The sequence below is a fragment of the Gossypium hirsutum genome, chromosome D08 (assembly GCF_007990345.1).
Source record: "Gossypium hirsutum isolate 1008001.06 chromosome D08, Gossypium_hirsutum_v2.1, whole genome shotgun sequence".
NCBI classification, from domain to species: Eukaryota; Viridiplantae; Streptophyta; class Magnoliopsida; order Malvales; family Malvaceae; genus Gossypium; species Gossypium hirsutum.
In genome coordinates this window covers 13,616,801-13,637,550 of record NC_053444.1, presented here as the reverse complement: position 1 = coordinate 13,637,550, position 20,750 = coordinate 13,616,801, and the positions used below count along the sequence as shown (strand labels likewise).

The 20,750-nt window shown below is 33.5% G+C and overlaps 2 protein-coding genes and 1 long non-coding RNA gene across 5 annotated transcripts; 1 reads left to right on the top strand and 2 right to left on the bottom strand.

The window, feature by feature from the left end:
- Positions 1-310: 310 nt before the first annotated feature.
- On the bottom strand, positions 311-10,106 carry LOC107913903 (uncharacterized). Of its 3 annotated transcripts, none has more exons than XR_001688657.2 (5): positions 9,810-10,106; positions 9,618-9,716; positions 9,447-9,519; positions 864-948; positions 311-776 (listed from the first exon to the last, which is right to left on the bottom strand). It is a non-coding gene; the product is annotated as an uncharacterized lncRNA (long non-coding RNA). The 3 variants fall into 3 exon arrangements; XR_001688659.2 differs by having other exon boundaries at positions 864-927; XR_005917520.1 differs by lacking the exons at positions 311-776; positions 864-948 and adding an exon at positions 7,686-9,324 and having other exon boundaries at positions 9,810-10,105.
- A 1,375-nt stretch (positions 10,107-11,481) lies between these two features.
- LOC107913893 (G-type lectin S-receptor-like serine/threonine-protein kinase RLK1) lies at positions 11,482-14,335 on the bottom strand. The gene has a single exon (XM_016842563.2). The coding sequence runs from the start codon at positions 14,062-14,064 to the stop codon at positions 11,641-11,643; it is 2,424 nt and encodes an 807-aa protein (XP_016698052.2). The 5' UTR covers positions 14,065-14,335; the 3' UTR covers positions 11,482-11,640.
- A 2,977-nt stretch (positions 14,336-17,312) lies between these two features.
- Positions 17,313-17,762, top strand: LOC107907863 (uncharacterized). The gene has a single exon (XM_016835178.1). It carries the CDS (start codon positions 17,313-17,315, stop codon positions 17,760-17,762), a length of 450 nt encoding a protein of 149 aa, XP_016690667.1.
- Positions 17,763-20,750: the final 2,988 nt, after the last annotated feature.

Sequence of the window (20,750 nt, the reverse complement as noted above, 5' to 3'; positions counted from 1 at the left end):
ACCTCTCTGATTGGTGGCAACCCAGGTACCTCTTCTGGAAACACATCTGGATATTCACAAACCATTGGCACTGATTCTAAATTCGATTTAGACACTTTTATATCAAGTAAATGTGCAAGGTAAGCATCGCAGCCCTTTCTCATATATTGTTGCGCTAACATAGTTGATATCACAATAGGCAACCCACTCGAATCATCAGACACAATAATCTTTTGTCTATAGCTTACAACTGCATCATGTAGAGTTAGCCAATCCATACCCAAAATCACATCAAATTCATTAAACGGTAAAAGCATCAAATCGGTCGGAAAACTATAACTTTGAATCATTAAAGGATAATTCTTGCAAACTTTTTCAATTAGGACATACTGGCCTAAGAGTTTCGATACCTTAACCACGAATTCAGTGGACTCGATAAGTAAACTCTTACTAGATGCTAAGTTTGTACATATATATAATTGAGTTGATCTGGGATCAATTAAAGCAGTTACATCAGTGTTATAAAGAGAAAAAGCAACAGTGATAATATCTGGCACCAAAGCATCTTCGAGAGCACGAATGGCTTAAGCTCTAGCTGGCACCCGTGCCCCGGATCTCACTACAGAATCCCTCGTTGCACTTCGACTACCACTCAGATTTCCAGTGTTTCAGGGTGGTCTCCCTCTAGTAGCAATACTGCTCAGATACGAGTCTCGAACCAGAAGACGATACTTCGTGAATGGAGGATGATGCGTTACTTTCAATGTCATCGAAGTCTGCTCGATTGGAATCCATTACTATATGAAAAACATGATTTTAAACTGTTCACATGCATATATTTTAATTAAAGTATATAAATACTCAAATTAATTGTACGAACTTACCTCAAACTCGTACGAAGAAATACGATCGTTTAGTTCACGACTTTATCCTTTCCTCGATTTAATTCTGCAAGTTTATTTTCTTGATCTATATAATCAAATTTAACTACTTTAATCACAATTCTATTCAATTCAATCCAAATTTCATGCTATGGAAAAATTATCATTTTGCTCCTAAACATTTGACTTCTTTATAATTTAGTCCCTAGGCTCATAAAATGAAATTTATGCAATTTCATCCCTATATAAGCCTTGCCAAATTTCATATGTGCATATAACAGCTCATACATTTCACAATTTCACATATTTAATACATAATTTTTATATTTTTCAATTTAATCCATATTTGACAATTTCACTAAAAATCACTTAACAAAAGTTGTTTATTTAAAAACAAATATTCATATTCTTCCATTAAACTTCAAGAACAACTAGAATACTCACATGGAAAAATCCTAGAATTTACTTCATATTGCAAATTAGTCTCCTATTTAGCTAGCTTAAGCTACAACGATCCCGAAAACATAAAAATCATTAAAAACGAGCAAAAACTTCACTTACATGCAATGGATTTAGCCTAGCTGAATTTCAACCTTCAAAACTCTCATTTTCTTTGTGTTTTTCGATTGAAGAAAAAAAGAAATAGGAAAAGATGATAGCTAACTTTTGTTTTGTTTATTTTTATCATTTAATTGCCTAATTACCATATTACCCTTACTTAACTTTCAAAATTACTCAATTACCAAGCCATGCACATCTAATAACTCATTTTTAATGGTCTAATTACCACATAAATACTTCTACTTTAAGGTTCTATAGCTATTTAACACGTTTAGCTAATACAACACAACTTTCGCACTTTACGCGGTTTAGTCCTTTTTCATAAATTAAGCATACAAACGGTAAAATTTTATAAAAATTTTACGACTTCAGATTTGTGGTCCCAAAACCACTTTTTTGATTTCACTGAAAACGACCTGCTACAGAAAGTGCAAATGAGATGTAGATTCACAAATGGGATTAATTTTCAAACAGAAGGTTCTAGAGGAATGTGGAAGTTTGAAATGGAGATTTACGGGTTTTTACGGAACCGCAGTTGTAATACATAGAGAAGATAGTTGGAATCTACTTCGGTGCCTTGGGGAAAATTGTGTTGTACCTTAGCTAATTTGTGGGGATTTTAATGAGATTCTATATGCTCATGAGAAGGTGGGAGGAATTCCAATGGATGAAAGGCATATGAAGAACTTTTGAAATGTGCTTGAGGATTACCAGTTAGTGGATGGTGGTTTTTTAGGTTCTTGCACACTTGGGAGAGAGGTAATTTATCAGAAACAAATATTAGAGAACGGTTAGACAGATGAGTGATGAATGTAGATTGGCTAAGTTTATTCCCTAATTATTCTATTGATCATTTATCTCACTCCTTTCCGAAGCACTGTCCATTGTTAGTTAAAACTAACCAAGGAGGAAATAAAGGCGTAGAAAGTTTAGATTTGAAACATTGTGGGTCTTGGAGGATTCATGCGAAATAATTATTCTTAGGGTGTGGGAGTCTAAATTCGATGATATTTTAACCAAATTGGATGCTTTAAAAGAAGCATTGTAGAAATGGGAGAGGGATATAAAAATGAAACGGGGTGAGGAAGTAGAAAACTTGAACAATAGGTTGGAATTACTTATGGAAGCAAAATGAGACGAAACATTTGAAGAACTTATTGATATTAAAATGCAATTAAATTGGGAGATGGAGAAATAAAAACTTTGCTGGGGACAAACGGCCCAAGCAAATTGGTTGAAAATGGGTGACAAGAACACAACGTTTTTTCACAGAATTGCATATTAAAGAAACATGCTAATTGAATAAGGGTTTTGGAGAATGAAAGGGGCATGATCTAGCATGAAGAAGAGGAGATGGCGACGATGGCTCATATTTATTTTAACGAGTTGTTCTCTTCAAAAGTAGAGGGAAATATGGCACATATACTTTTAAGAGTGGAGCAAAAAATCACAGAGGAAATGAATCATATGTTAATAGAAGCTTATACGAAGGAGAAGATTTTTACTACTGTGAAAAGTATGGGACCAACGAAAGTAGCGAGTAGTGACGACTTTTCGATAATTTTTATCAACAATTTTGGCACATTATTGGACGAGATGTGAGCAATTTTTGCCTAAGTATTCTTAATAAAGGTATGTCCCTCGAATTTTGCAATGCTACTAATATTGTTCTCATTTCAAAATTTGTTCAACTCACGAACTTATCAAACTTTAGACCTATAAGTTTATGCTCAGTTCTGTACAAGATAATTTCTAAAACAGTAGTAAATTGCTTCTAAAAAATTCTAGATTGTTGTATAAATGAGGCTTAAAGACAAAGGCAGATTAGTCACTGATAACATACTACTTGCATATAAAGTTCTACATACGTACAAGCAAAAAAGAGTAAGGAGGAAAGGTTTTTTGGCGTTAAAATTGGACATGAGTAAAGCATATGATCATGTTAAATGATCTTTTTTACGTTAAATGCTATTGAAGATAGGCTTTGCTAGTTCGCGGGGAGATTTTATTATGCACTGCATCAATTCCGTCTCATATTCGATTGTGATAAATGGGTGTGAAGGTGAAAAGTTCAAGCCAAACAGGGGGTTAAGGCAAGGGGATCCTTTAAGCCCTATCTTTTCTTGGTGTGTAGGGAGGGGTTATCGACTGTAATGTGTGGAAACACGAAAATTTACACATTTTGGCATACCTTTTTTAACTTAAAATCATATAGTTTCGATAAAATTCTTGTTGAAAAAATAATTATTTTTTACAAAATAATTAAAGTACACTTAAAATATGAACATGTTGAATTTTATTTAATTTTATAATTAATTTTGATAAATTTTGGTTATTTTTGACAGATTTGTACAAATGGTAAAAATGGCTCAGTAGACACTGCTAGAAGCACATAATCAAGAAGCAATTTGAAGTATCGAGACGAACTAAATTTTAGCCTAAGACGATCCAAAATTATATTTATTAATTCATAATATAATTAATTTTAATTTATATCCAATTTAATTTGGGTTAATAAATTATTATTAATTAGTTATGAAAAGTGGTTCAGTTGAACTGAACTGAGTAAACCAAACCGACCAAGAAATGAGCAGCCCAAAAACTATCCCAAAAGCTGACTCAAATCAACTTATTAGCTAATTATTTAAGCTTGCAAAAAGGCCCTTGAAGACTTGTTCAAGTTGCATTCAAGCCCCTCCACAATTGGAGGCTTTATGGATTTGCCCCAACCTAAATTAGCAAAGCTGAAACTATCAACCTTGCCACATGTGTGGCCGGCCAAGGGAGAGCTCTTTGGCTGATAATTTCAACTACTTTTAGCAGCTCTCTTCACTATAAAAACCCTTTTAGGCTGGTCATTTTAAAAAACACACCTCAAACATTCACATCTTTCCTCTCTTCTCTCCATTTTCTTTCTTCTTTTCCATTCCAAAATTCCCTTGCTCTCTTGCTGATTTTTCCTCTTGGGAAAGGGGAGTTCATCAGCTATTTGGAGCAGCAATTAAGTGTTCATAACAGCCTTGGTTAACAAGGACAACGGAGAAGGAAGAACGGAACAACTAGTCAAGCCACAGAAAACACCGAATTTGATTCTTATTCCTTATCTCTTTAATTTTTGTTGTTGTTATGCTGAACGTATCTATGAATATTTCTATTGTGGGAATGGTTAATTTAATCAATTTAGCTTAAATTTAATTCATGTTAGGTTCATTGCATTTTGTTTATTAGAATTATTGAAAATGTGTTATGTTGTTATAGGCCTCGATAAGATGCTTTATTAAGTAAAATCATGACTAAGTTATTCTTGCATTACAATTGTTAGATAACTAATGAATTAATTATTTAAATGGATTAAAATTGTAATTAATGGACACAGTACTTAATCTGTGCATGTTTAATCATCTAAGATAGATGATGGTTAGATTAGTAACGGTATCTGACAATACATTTTCCTTGTATAACTTGTAAGATTATTGTGATTAAACTGTTTTAAGGCAATGATACTTTGTTACGTCTCATATTCTTTTATGTGCTTATTAAATCGAGTTAATTGTTTGAATTGGTATAGGGATATGTATAAAAGATTATTTCGATTTAATAAGTATGTATGTGCAACATATTTGCCTATTAAAATTTGTTTAATCGATTGAATTAACATAGGGATATAGTCAAGAGATAAATGAATTTTGATAGGTGAATATGTTCAGAAGTTAACAAATTACCGAGACGCCGGGAACTTATTAGTAACAATATAAACATGAGTTTAATAATTCTAAGTTAAGAAATGTAATTAATCTAACACAATTATGTCATCTTGATTAAAATTGTATTTTGAAATCGTGCATTTGAGATTTATTTATTTAATTTATTTAGTTTAAAATATTAGTTTTTAATCACCCTCTTCAAAAAAAATATTTTTCTTCACCAAAATGTTGTAAATAGCATTCATAAATAATTCTTTTCATAGTCCCTATGGGTACGATAACTCGAAATTTACTTGTCACTTCATTACTTGTTACGATTGTGTACACTTGCACATTTCTATCGTTCCAAGTTTTTTGCGCCATTGTCAGGGACTGTGTTTTAAAAAAAACCATTATTTGTTAAGTTGTTAGTTTTGCATTTTAGTTTACAACTTGAGACATTTTATAATGGTCTCAATGCTCACACAAGAATGGTAATGGACGCTTCTGCTAATGGTGCTCTCCTTTCTAAGTCTTATAATGAGGCTTATGAAATCATTAAGAGGATTTCTAGCAACAATTATAAATGGCCAACCAATCGAGCAGCGTCAGGAAGATGAGTCACTGGAATACATGAAGTAGACGCTCTTACTTCACTCGCATATCAAGTGTCATCAATATCCTCAATGTTAAAAAATCTTACTACTAATGAGTTTAATAGTTTTGCAGCACATCCACAAAATCAATTTGAAAATATAGCATATGTTTATTATGGAGAAGGACATTTGTTCGAAGAATGTCCATCGAACCCAGAATCTTTATATTGCATAGGTAACCAAAACCAAAATCGAGGAAGGCAAGGGCTACATTCCAATTTCTATAACCCATCATGGCGAAACTACCCGAATTTTTCCTAAAGTAACCAAGGGGCAGGAACCAGTAACAATTATCTCCAACCTAGATCGACCCAGCCACCTAGTTTTTCCCAACAAACTCAAAAACCAACCTAAGCTGAACCATCCAATAGCCTAAAGAATCTATTTAAAGCATACATGGGAAAAAATGATGCCCCTCTAAGGAATTTAGAGAATCAAGTGGGCCAGCTTGCAATTGAACTCAAAAACTAACCACAAGGTGCTTTACTTAATGATACGGAGAATTCGAGGAAACAAGAAATTCAGAAGCAGAAGCAGAAGCAAGAAATTCAATTTAAGAAATCCTGGATGTTTTATCATACCTTTCAATATTGGAGCAACATATTGTGGTAAGGCACTATGTGACTTGGGTGCGAATTTCAACTTAATGCCCATGTCAATATTTAGGAAATTGGGGATAGATGAAGTTGGGGAATTTGATGCCCATGACAATTATTAAAATTGTGTTATGTTATTATAGGCCTCGGTAAGATGCTTGATTAAGTAAAATTATGACTAAGTTATTCTTGCATTACAATTGTTAGGTAACTAATAAATTAATTATTTAAATGGATTGAAATTGTAATTAATAGGCATAGTACTTAATCAGTACATGTTTAATCATCTAAGGTAGATGAGAGATAGATTAGCAACGATATCTGACGATACATTTTCCTTGCATAACTTGCAAGATTATTGTGATTAAACTGCTTCAAGGTAAGGATACTTTGTTACCTCACATAGTCTTTTATGTGCTCATTAAATCGAGTTAATTGTTTGAATTGACATAGAGATATATACAAGAGATTATTTTGATTTAATAAATATGTATGTTCAAAAACATATTTGCCTATAAAATTTTTTTTAATCGGTTGAATTGACATTAGGATATAGTTAAGAGATAAATGAATTTTGGTAGGTGAGTATGTTCACAAGTTAGCAAATTACCAAGTTGCCGTGATCTTATTCGTAACAATATAAACATGAGTTTAATAATTCTAAGTTATGAAATGTAATTAATCTAACACAATTATGTCATCTTGATTAAAATCGTATTTTGAAATCGTGCTTTGAGATTTATTTATTTAGTTCACTTAGTTTAAAATTTTAATTTTTAATCACCCTCTTCAAACAAAATATTTTTCTACACCAAAGTGTTGTAAATAGCATTCATAAATAATTCTTTTCACAGTCCCTATGGGTACGATAACTCGACATTTACTTGTTATTTTATTACTTGTTGCGATTGTGTACACTTGCACTAAATATCGAGTGTAAACACGAAAACCTGCATATATTTACATACCCTTTTTAACTTAAAATTATACAGTTTCAATAAAATTTTTGTCGAAAAATAATTAATTTTTACAAAATAATTAAAGTGCACTTAAAATATGAACATGTTGAATTTTAGTTAATTTTATAATTAATTTTGATGAATTTTAGTTATTTTCGACAGATTTGCACAAAAGGCAAAAAATGGTTCGACAGACACTGTTAGAAGCACAAAACCGAGAAGCAATTTAAAGTATCGAAGCGAACTAAATTTTAGCCTAAGACGGTCCAAAATTATATGTATTAATTCATTATATAATTAATTTTAATTTATATCTAATTTAATTTAGCTTAATAAATCATTATTGATTAATTATAAAAAAGTGGTTCAGTTGAATTGAACCGAGTGAACCGAACCGACCAAGAAATGAACAACCCAAAAACCATCCCAAGAGCTGACTCAAATCAGCTTATTAGTTGATTATTTAAGCTTGCAAAGAGGCCCTTGAAGACTTGTTCAAATTGCATTTAAACTCAACATTTACTTGTCGCTTTATTACTTGTTGCGATTGTGTACACTTACACATTTTCGTCGTTCCAATGTGCTTAGCTAAAAAGGATGGGATGGTGAAGGGAGCTAGAGTAAGTTGAAGGGGTCCAAAGATTTCCTATTTACTTTTTACGGATGACAGTATATTGTTTAGGGAGGCTTCAAATCAAGGGGTTCAAACTTTAAAGAAGATTTTGTAAGAGTATGAAGAAGCTTCAGGTCAATGCGTAAATTATGAGAAGTCTACGATTCTTTACAGTACAAACACAATTGATCAGCTAAGGAATTCACTCTAATTTCTTCGAATCTGGAAAAATATCTAGGTCTCCCAAATATAGTAAGAAAGAAAAAAAAATTGGTGTTTTAAGGTTTAAAAGATTGCATGAAGCAAAAAATTACCAATTGAAGCACTAAATTTCTATCGTAAGGTGGTAAAGAAATTTTCATAAAATTAGTTCTTCTATGGCTTGTTTTTTATTACCTAGATTGTTATGTTTCGAGATGAAGAACATCTGCACATCATTTTGGTGGCAAAAGAGCTATAGAAAGCAGGGGATTCTTCGGTGTGCTTGGAGACAGCTATATAAGCTTAAAGAGAATTTTGGTTTAGGGTTTCATAGTTTAGATAAATTTAATCTTTTGTTACTTGCTAAACAGGGTTAGTGATTGATTAATTATTCCAATTCATTAATTGTGCGTACTTTGAAAGCGAAGAATTATCCAAACTCCAATTTTGAGAGTGCAAGTTTAGGGAATATACCTTCCGATACCTAAAAGAGTATCTGGGTTGCGAAGGAAGTGCTCTAGGAGGGGTTGGGTTGGAGAGCAAGTAGTGGGATCAAAATTTTAGTTCAGGATTCAACATGGGCACCAAAGTTGTAAACTACAGAATCCAAAATGGTGTACTCTGTCAGGATACTCTTTTGATAACAGATTTGATTGATAATGTTAATAGGGAATGGAAAGCGGATTTCATAAGGATACCTTTAGTGACAATGATGCTAAAAGGATCATGAATATCCCACTGTCCAAATTTTAACATGATAATTACCAATTGTGGAGATGAGAGGCGTTTGAAAAATTTACAGTCCGAAGCGCATACAAAGCTCTATTACAATAGGACACAAAAGCTAACCATGTATACAACCAGGAACAAATTGGGAACTTTACAAAAAAAACTGCGGGACTTAAAATTGCTCTCTAAGTTGAAAATCACAATCTCGTGAATCTCAAAGAACTATCTGCCTACCCTAAGTATTCTACACTATAAAAGAATGACTAATTCTAGTTTCTATCCACGATGTACAGGTGAAATTGAATCCAGTACCCATGCCCTGCGGGACTGCCCTATGACAAATGATATATGGCATCATTTAGGCTAGATTTGGCATGAAACGATGTTAAATATGGAGTTACTAGAGTGGATTACCTAGTTTTTTGAACATAACACCAACACACAGTAGACTGTTTGCATGTGCTCTCTAGGATATTTGGATAGAAAGAAATAAGCGGATTCATAAGGGTTAGAGAAGATTTGGAAATTATATACCAGACTCAATAAGGAATCATATTCGAGAGATCAATAGTTTACAAGTTCCCTTACATGTTAGATCGATGGAGTCAAAAAGCTGGCAATCGTCGAAATCCCCGTTCGTGAATATCAATTTTGACGCGGCCTACAGAAAACAAGAGGAAAAATCATGCTTTGGGATTGTGATTCGAAACTAGGAGGGACAAGTTCTGAGCTAAAAAATGGTTATTAATGAAAACGCACCTTCTGTCTTTGCGGCCGAAGTGCTTGCATGCATTCAAAGTATCCAGAAGGGATTGAGGCAAGGTTTAATGGACACGGAGGTTGAAGGAAATGCACTATCTGTCATAAAGAAATTGTTAACTGAAAGGGAGGATAGATTATAAATTGGAGCCTTAATCAGAGATGGAAATCTTTTGGGGAGCAGTTTCACACCTGTATTTTCAAATATTGTCCTTGAACAGTGAATGGAGTTGCACACTTACTATTTGTTGAAGGCTTGAAGACAGGAGAACAATGGAGCTTACGAGATGATGTCCCTGAGTTTGCAAGAGGAGCAATGGAGAGGGATAGGAGAGGTTTGATTTTCTGAAGAGATCTGGGGACTATGTTGTTTTTAGGAAGAAGAAGGGTTTTTGCAGGGGAAAGGCTATGAAAATATCAGAAATGAAGAACTTTTTTCAACGATTAGTTTCCCCATGTTTTGTTGCTTTTCAAGAGGTGGGACTGTTGGTTTTCTCGGTTGAAATATAGAAGTTTCTAAAGCGCCCTCTTTCTTTAGCTGGGTTTGGGCTCATTCGATTGAGCCTTTTTTGTTTTGTCTTTCTTCTTTTATTTTTTTGAAACTTTAGTTGTTTTTTTTTTGGGCTTTTCATCTTTAAATAAAAATCCAGCTGCTATTCTAAAAAAAAAGCTACTTTAAAATAATATAAATTTATAACTATAAATTCCTAATATTTTTTTTCTTTTAAGAAAATTAAGCATGATTTCGTTTAGAAGTGCTCATGGGCTAGGTCGAGTCGGGCCTAAGTATGGTATTAACATAGTTTATGCTTGCCTAGGCCCGACCCGACTCAAAATATGAGCCTAAAATTTTGTCCAAATCCAACCATATTTGTAAAAGATTAATCCAAACCCATCTTAGGCCCGCCCGTATTATTTTTAAAAAATATTTATATTATATTAATTTGATATTTATTAATTCAATATTTTTTATTTATTGAATTTTTTTATAGTCATCTTAACATTATTTTAATGTTTATAATAAAATAGTATTATATATTTAGTATATTTTTATTTTTTAAATGTGTTTAAAATTACATAATATATAAAAATAATATAATATAAATTATTATAAAATTTAAAATGGGTCAGGCCGAGCTGGGCTCGAGCCTTGAATTTTAGCCTGACCCCAACTTATATTTTAAACAGGCCTAACTTTTTTTACCCAAGCCCATTATTGGACTTAATATTTTTCTCCAAACCTTTACAAATTTCAAGCAAATTTTTGACCTGGACGGATAATCTGACCTATTAACAGATCTAATCATATTTTGCCAGGTTATATTCCTCATTATTATAAAATTTAAGAAAAAAATTTATTATACAAAAACTAGTTTAGTAAAGAAGGTAATTGATACTTGTTAATTTTATAAATGGTAAAAATAAAGTTTAAAGAATTTGTTATATAACAACCTTAAATGTTATCATAGAAAGTATTTTTTATAGACAACTAAAGGTAAGATATATATCTTGCTACCTCGTTAGTAAACTTTATCCCAGCTGTCAAGAGAGTTATCACTTTTGAATTTTCTTTTTTAACCATATGGTGCAGAATTCTAAGTTCACAGGTGTTTGGTACAACACTAATAAATGCCATAGAAAAATGCTCCATTATCATTATAATCCTAGTAGTCCTGTTTTACTTTTCAAACCTTTGGTATTCTTTGATAAACTGCCGTGTGTTTCCAATGCAAACAAATAATTGATGGGAAAAAATTATTAGGAGGGATAATTATGAATTTTAAATATAAATTATACAATTGCTATACATAATATTTAAAAAATACGTAATACGTTATTTAACATCCAGAAAACGGTCAAAGCGTTTGTAGTCAATCTCATTCATCTTTGCTTGAATTGCTCATTCTCATTTTCATCGTAAGCTTATTCGTCAAATGTTACAGCAAAGCGTTAACTAATTATACAACAGCATACATATACGGAAGAAAAGAGAGGCCTTGTAGTTGCAGGTGAGTATTATGCATCAAATTTGACAACTGTAACTAGTTAATGGAGATGTAAATAGAGGAGCAGGCACCTGAATTATTCCCTCAAGCATCAGCAAAACTTTCTTCATGGTGGGTCTGAGAGAGATGTCTTCTTGAATGCACCAAAGAGCCACCATTACAAACCTCTCCAGCTTCATCTTGTCACTTAAGGCCTCTGCATCAGTGTCGACAAGGGCATCGACAGCGCCTTCCAAAAAGCTGTCCCAAGCCCAATCTGTCAAAATTGCTCTCTCTACTTCACCAACATCCATCGCTACATTTCTTCTACAACAAATGATTTCTAGCAGCAAGACACCAAAGCTATACACATCAACCTTCACACTTACGGGCACGGTCTTGAACCATTCAGGTGCTACATACCCTTTTGTGCCCCTAATATTAGTATTAGTAAAGGATTGATCGGTGCCTAAAAGCTTTGACAGCCCAAAGTCAGAGATCCGAGCTTCATAGTAATCATCAAGAAGTATGTTTTGAGGCTTTATATCACAATGGATTATTTGGGGGCTACACTCCTCGTGCAAGTAATACAGTCCTCTAGCAATTCCCACAGCAATTTGTGTCCTTTGGTTCCAGCTTGGTTTTATATCCCCAAAGAGAAAGCTTGCTAGGGTCCCATTGCTTAAGTACTCGTATACCAGCATTCGATGTTGACTCTCATCACAATATCCCAGCAACTTGACAAGATTCCTATGGTGTGTTTGAGCAATCACACTCACTTCAGTTCTGAATTCCTTGTCTGTGTCTTGAACTACCCTGTCTAACTTCTTAACTGCAACTTTAGTCTGATATTGAGAATCTGCGTCTATTACCCCTTTATAAACGATGCCGAATGATCCCCTTCCCAGCTCCTCCTTGAATCCATTTGTAGCTTCTTCCATCTCCTCATAATTAAAATACCTTAAGCTGCTTTGTATGATAGTTTTGTTTCTCTGATTTCTTGAAATCTTTTTTTGGTACAAGAAAAATGATCCCATACATAATATCCCAACAAGTAGGAAGTTGACAAACACAGAGCTACCTAAGAGCACTGAAATCAGAATTATCAGCGAATTCTGGTTCCCCTTTTTGTCTGGCATCGTCGGAGGGGTTTTATGGGCAATTTCATCTTTTGTTACTTTGAGAAAGGAGATGGAAGTCACTTGCGTATCCTGTCTCCCATATGGAAGTGGCAGTGACTTCTTCCAACAGCCATTCTCATTGTACACAGCCACAATACACAGACAATCCTGCAAACAGTAAGCTTTACAGTCATTTACACTGCAAGGATTAATCCGCTCATAATCGGAAGTCGGCCAATCTGTATTTTGCAGTTCCACTAATTTGTATAAATCTTGTGAGGAATTTTGTGCATCTGCTTCACAACCCTGCATGAAATCTGCTTGGCAGTTGCCGTACTCTTCATTTGCATCGGATAAAGAATAACCTGGTGGGCATTTACATTCTGGCCTTTTGTCGGGTTTAAGTGTGCAGATACTATTGAAGCCACAAGTTCCACTACCCAATTCCGCAAAATTAGTTGTGCAAATATTATCTGGAATGGTCTTAACCACACTCCAGTTTCGACTGCTGCCCGTGGAGTTCTTGGGATAACTAGACAGGGTCAAAACGCCATCAAAATTTAGAGTCGCTCTGTAATAGTAATCTGCAGAAGGAGCTTCATCTCCTAAGCTAAGTGAATGTGTCTGATTGTTTCCTCTCAGTACGTAAAAGGATCCATCTTGATCAAGCCTCACTTGAAAACCAGAATTGGATGAATTTTGTTGATCATAAGTGCCGCTAATGTAGTATGCAACGTAAGCAAAGTTGGACTCCAAATTTATGGAATTGAGCACAGCATTTCCATCTGGAAGTAAACGAAACTGGAATCTACCCTTTGAGAAGTTGTTCTCTTTATGCCGAGACGAAAGCAAACCACCCCTGTCGATTACCTGAGTGGGTAACAGTGTATTAGTAGGGTTGTTGAAGCTCTCCCACAGTGATTCAGAATCACTATAAACTACAAAATTGCCTGTATCATTCATTGTAGCAAACGCAACTTCACCGGTGGCAAAATCAGATCTCCATATCAGTAGACCCTTAGGATCGGTGAGAACTAGTCCTCGATCAGCAGTTAACTCCACCTTGGATCTTCTCGGAGCAGGTTTATCTCCATTTGCATACCAAACAATGGTACGGTTTGGTATTTTATAATACCATATAGCAAGTAGGAATTGATCTTTATTTTCAAGTTGGTGAAATCCCAAGGCGAAATGATTGGAAGGAGAAAGCCATGGGTTTGCATCATCAGTCGCTTCGATGAAGGTGCTAGGGCGGATGTCACTAGCACTACTTTGAGCAGCAACAAGAGGTAGGAGCAGCAATATGTAAGCGGAAAAAAAGGGATGAAAAACTGAAGCCATTGATTAACTTGTAATGAAACAGAGGATTGAGCCGCTCTAGGAAGGAACTCCGATCTGATATTGAAAGATATTCACTCATATAATCTATTCAAGTTCGAGCTTTGGAAAGAAGTGATAAGTTTTTAAAAGATATTCACTCATATAGTCTCTAATTGTACCATAAAAAAAGTGTTGAGCTTGTATGACAGAAGCAGTCAAGCTTGGAAAAGTTTATAACTACTAATTCTCCGTGTTGAATCATTCAACCCTTGAAATTTCTTTCTAGCATCTAAGAACGTATGAGAAAACCAATCAAGATGTTGGTCAAAAATCAATTTACAAAAGCCTACTATTTTCCATCATTGTCATTCAACATTAACTTTTCCCTCATAATACGGCAGAGCTTAGGCCAATAGCTGGAAACCCTTTCACCTTCATGACGTAGCAGATGTTTGAAACTGTGGCGACCAAGATGTAGCTTATTTCCAAAAAAAAAAAAAAAACGCGTTGACATGTACTTTGGAGATGTTTAAAAAAAAAAAATGTGCTTCAAGGAATATTCACTCTCTATTTCTAACTTTTTTTTTCTTAATTTAGTACTTAAAATATAAAATTATTTTATTTTTAGTCTATTTTGTAACCTTCAATAAGTAAGTTTGACTTATGAAAAAATACTATGTGTCATTTTTTAGTCAATAAAAAAAATGTCATGTCACATACAATTAAGTTTATTTAAAATAAAAATATTAAATTTAATTTAAAAATATAAAATTATAATACTAAATATTTAAATATAAAAAAAACTTTTGGCTTTGAATAACCATTGATCGGCATCGGTCGGCTATGTAGCGCTATCAGCACATGTCACGTGTCTTTTTTGTTTAATATTATATATTATATTGATTAAAAATGTAAAAAAATCATTTTTGAGCTTTTTAAAAACTTTATATATATTATATATGATTTTTACATATTTAATCACTATAATATATAATATTTAAAAATTAAAGGCAGGGACACGTGGCGTGTTCTAGTAGCCCCATGTGGTCGATCATCGGTCAATCAATGCCAGTCAATGGTTGGTCAACGTTGATCAATGGTTGGTCAACGTTGATCAACGGTTGATTAAAGTGAAAAACATTTTGTTAATATTTATATTTTATTTTTTATTTTTTAATTTAAATTTAAAAAAACTACAACAAATAGCATATTACATGTCAATGACGACGGTAACATCGATGCATCCGCCACCGATGTATCCATCACCTCCGACAATTCCACCATATTATTTGCAACCGATATATGCGGCATCATACATATACACCGATAATTTCGCAAACACCCCCAGCATCATTGTTTTACCAAGGTAGCTCATCTTTGCAACCATCTGTTCATACAACGGATGACATACAATGGCAACCAAGGATGACACCCCACTCAACCACGGAGGAAGGAGATGAAGATAAACATGACGGTCAAGGTGAAGATGAAGACGAAGAAAATAAGGAGCCAAAATCCCAACTTGTACGAAGAAGAAATCCGAGTTCAACTAATTCATGTACAACTAATGCATTAATATCATGAGCATAATATCAACTAATGCATGCAAAGGTAAATCAAACAAAAAAATGTACTAGCAAAAATATCAGGAGCATAAACATCCTCTCTGGCAAATTTAAATCAATGATACATTACTATCAGAGACTATTGTGGCATATACTTCCATACTTGATATTAATCTTAGTTTAGTCCTAGAACCGACCAAACTCAATATCTGAAACTACTAAATGTAACATCCCACTCCAAACCCGATCATCAAGTTTGAGATATGAGACACCACGTTCCAATTTTGAAGCTACTACACTTTTATTTCAAAATTAAATAAGACAATTTATACAAGATAGTTGAAATTAAATACTTCTAAAGAAATCATTATTCAATTCTAAGTCATAAGTAGGCTTACGAAAGCTCTCTTGATACCCCAACAACAATTGAGCAACTAAAATGTGAAAACTATTAAGACAGAAGGGTGTTGTCGCGACATTGTAGGCAGTAACTTTATGTCATGACTTTAAAAAGGTTGATTGACAACCATGAAGGTAATAATTCAATTTCGTGACTTCAATAAGGGAAACATTGTAACATCGATAATTGTGGGGTTTAGTGTCATGACTACAGCGAAAGCAAGTTGTGACACTAAAGGTAGTGGGCTGATGGTCACGACTTCAAATAGGGGTGTTGTTGCAACTGTGTGGATAGAGGCTTAATTTCACGATACTGAAGGGAGAATGTCGTGACTCTTAGGACATATCTATTGAACTGCTTTATTTGATATATTATTTTGATATAACAAATAAAAATATCTTTAAATTAAAAAAATAACTTTAATGTTCATTGAATCATGCATTAAATGCTATTGGTATCGATACTCGTACAAAAAGTATCGATACTTTTTGTTGCAGGTGAATTTAATGATCTTGTATTTTTCATCCCAATGACTTTATTTATTTTTCAACAACTATAACGGTTGGAAATGAATTAGAGGGTATAAATACCAGGTTCTAAAGGTCCCACAACAACTAAAACGAATACTCAAGCTTAAAGATCAATCAAAACAACCAATGTGCCATATATTTCCATACTTTTCTTTAATACACTTGTAAGCTTTATTTTCATTCATTTTCTCAAGTGTTTTTCATTGTAATTGAGCTTAATTTTGCAAACACTCAAATCTTGTAAGGATTGTTTCTTTGTTTGCTACTTTGCATCTCTGTAAGAAGGTTAGTATATTAAGATTTGAATAGAAATCTTAAGGGAGTTGTAAGGTTAAATATTATCCTCAAAGGTTGATCAAATTAGTGAATTTTGGAAAATCCTTAGTTGTGCAAAGCTAAGGCAGTGGAGTAGGCAATTGGAGCTGAACCACTCTAAATTCTTGTGTTCACTTTTCTATCTTTTCTCTTTAGCTTTCACAATTTTTTTAAAAAAAGCCAATTCACTCCATTTTTGGAAATTTCGGTTTGATCATTTGAGCTAACAATTGGTATTAGAGTTAGCCTCTAAAAGACAATCTAACAACCAAGAGAAGATCCTCGAGAACTTTCGACAATTCAAACCACACAAGATGACGTTTACTTCCGACTCCATCTTTCTTAGTGAGTCTCAATCCATTTCTAAACCTCTCTACTTCATTAGTGTTAATTATTCCTATTGAAAGACTAGGATGATGTTGTTCATACAAGCCAATGATTTTCATATGGGACATCATCATGGATGGTCCATCCATACCACTCAAGCAACAAGGAGAGATCTTAGTTCCTAAAAGCAAGAAGAAATGGAATGAAGAAGATAGGAGAAGCATACAACTTAATGCCAAAGCTATGCATACTTTCTTTTGTGCCCTTGGTCTGAATGAGTATAGTAGAGTATCTTTATGTTCTAATGCTAAGGAAATTTGGGACAAATTGGAGGTCACTCATGAAGGTACAATCCAAGTCAAGAAATCAAAGGTGGGAATTCTTACGCTCAATTATGAGATGTTCAAGAAGAAGCTCAAGAAAGGCATCAAAACTATGTTTTTTAGATTCACTATCATCATCAATGAGCTCAAATCCTATGGGAATACCTATCCCGACGAAGAAATAGTGTGGAAAATGCTTAGAAGCTTATCGATGTCTTGGGAATCCAAAGTTTCAGCCAGAAATGAAGCAAAAATTTAAAGACTCTTTCATTAGATGAGCTAATCGGTTCTTTGCTCACTCATGAAATAAGACTCAAGAAAGGGAATAAAGAAGATAAAAAAAAAGGTTGGAGTAGCTCTAAAATCCACCATTAAAGAAGATAGTGATTCCAGTGAAGAGGTGGATGAAGATAAAGATATGACAATGTTTTCTAGATGATTCAAGAGGTTTATAAGGTCCAATAGTGGTAAAAAGTTCAAAAAGAAATAATGACTCAAACTTGAATCTTCCAAGGAGAAAGATTCGATAATTTGCTATGAGTGCAAGAAATCGAGACACATTAAGTTTGATTGTCCTCAATGAAAGAAGAAGGGATCAAGCAAACAAAAACTCAGGGCTCATATTGCTACTTGGAGTGATGTGGATTCATCCGATAATGATGATAAAAAAGTAGCCAATCTTTTTCTTATGGCCATCGATGAACCAAAGGTAAGTTCTAACTTATATATTCAATTTCATATTCCTTTGATGAGTTACAAGACGCCTATGATAAACTAGGCTTGGAATTTGAAACTATGGTTTCAAAATATAAGAAAACTATTTCCAAATTAAAAGAGGAAAATAGTTCATTCTCTAAGACCGATCATGAACTTGAAAGTAAAAGTCATGATATGCAAGCAATCATAAATAATTTTGAGAAAAAGAACCAAGACTTGCATAATTTTCTTTCAAAGGTTTATGATGATCATCAAAAGAAACTTGAGTTGCTTAAGAGTGAAAAAGCTCACTCTAGCAAAGTTTTCCTAAAAAGATTTTTAAAAGGAGAAAGGTCAAAACAAAACTTTGTCAAACTAGCTTTAATTTCTCTAAACATATAGGTCCCCTAAGTTCTTACAAAGGAAAAATTATTAAAAGTAATGGGTCACTATAAGACTCATAAATACTCAAGATAGAGAACTCATTTCAAAATGGATACCTAAAGAGACAAAAATTATAAGAACTAATAATTATAGATCCAAAAGAATTTGGGTACAAAAATCAAAGTTTAATTATATGTTTGTAGGAAGAGGAACATTGCTTCAAGGTGGAAGATTCATTCAAAAACTCATGGTACATTGATAGTGGATGATCAAAGCACATAATTGGTAACAAGAGCCATTTTATCAATTTGAAGCCAAAAATTGGAGGAGTAGTTAGATTTGGTGACAACTCCAAAGGACAAGTAGAAGGAATCGGCAATATTAGTAAAATCTCTTCAATTCTTATGGAAGATATTCTCTAAGTCAATGGTTTTAAGCATAATATTCTTAGTATTAGCCAATTATGTGATAATGGTAACAATTTTTTTTTTGAGTCTAATGGGTGTAAAATAGTTGACATCTAATAAGATTACGCTTGTAGGATGATAACTTTTGAAAAGAGTTATATTTCAGGCCTTTAGACTTGGTCATTTGCTTGTACTTAGATGAATTTAGTTGCATTTTAGGATATTATATTAGTATATTTTTAGAAAATTGCATCATGGAGCTTGGACTGGGCTTAAATGTTATTATATGTTACTTTTACTTGTGGGTGGAAAGGATTTGTTTATTGTTTGAGTGGCAGGTGCAGAATGAGGAAAATGAAGTAAATGAGTGAAATTTTGTCGTGGCAAAAGGTTTTTCAGTTTGCCAACACTAATGCCATGGTAATGCCAGTAAGATGCCGAATCAGCACTCAACGTGCACCAGCCCCAACTGTATTTTTACCATAAAATCTTCTTGAAAAGAAGATGTGAAAAAGCATTGGCTGAGGGACCCACCAGAAAAACAAAAATATAAAACGAAAGGAAATAACTCTAGGGAAAAGAGGAGGAGGTTTTTGGAGAGTCTTTTTCGAGGGAAAGATCCTGAAGAGAAAACGAGGGTAGCAATAGAGGCTGAGCAACAAATTAAAACACGAGGGAGAAGAAGAAGGTAGTTAACCTGACCTATGCAAGACATTATGCCACCAAAGTTGAGGCTAGATCGGTGAAATCTTTCTGAAGTTCTTCCTTTATTTTATTAAATTGCTTATTTGCACAATTAATTGTTGAAGATGTTGAATGATATTTTGAATTCTGATTTGATTAACCAACCTATGAGTTAAATCTCATCGGGTTGAGATTACTGGATGATACTGTAATTTTTCATTAATGTTGAAGCTTGGATCTGATCTATTTTACTGTTTAATTCAATTTCTCTTTTGAATTGAATGTACGCAGTCTCTAGACTTAGATGAATGCATAGTATGTTTATAAATATAATATAATTCTAAAAAGGTTAGGTTAGTTGGACCTCAATTGATTGATATTGAGTAGGTGTTCGACAGAATCCCCATAACAATATCTAGACATAGAGCAACGTTCGTATAGAGTGAAGAATAGTTAGGATGGGAATCACATCTGAGGTCTATAGACATATATTTCATTAGGTAAGGTATCCTTAGGTTTTTCTCTCAAAAGAACCGGACCATTTTAAATCCATTATGAGCAGTAAGTTGATTAAGAATTTTTCTAGGCATTATTGGTTTATAAGGGTAGATTCTTAGTAATCCCAACCTTTTCATTCAACAGCGTAGGCCTTTTTACTTTAGTCTTGGTATCTTTGCCATAACATATTTTTAAATATTTGTTGTTTACATATTGCACTCATTATCATTACTTTGATTACCATTGCATTTCTGTCATTGTTTTGCCTTAGCGTAATTCACATACTTTATAACAGTAACTTAACCAAGTTAATCCTATCTGATCCCTATGGAGATGATCTTACTTATCATTATATTACATGATTTGACGTGTATACTTGTACACTTGCACATTATATTTACACGTAACAAGTTTTTGGCGCCGTTGCCGGGGATCAACAATTTGGTGAAATTTGGTTTTGTTACTACTTATCTAATTCCATTAGTTTTATCTAACTTAGTTGTCTTTAATTTTTACAGATTTGCCATCAGTATATGAGAAGAGGAATTCGTGCTAACAAAGAATATTCTTTTGACTCA

Excerpts from the sequence above, each read along its gene's own strand:
- LOC107913893 (XM_016842563.2), bottom strand. The coding sequence starts at position 14,064 with ATGGCTTCAGTTTTTCATCCCTTTTTTTCCGCTTACATATTGCTGCTC.
- LOC107907863 (XM_016835178.1), top strand. The coding sequence starts at position 17,313 with ATGGATGGTCCATCCATACCACTCAAGCAACAAGGAGAGATCTTAGTT.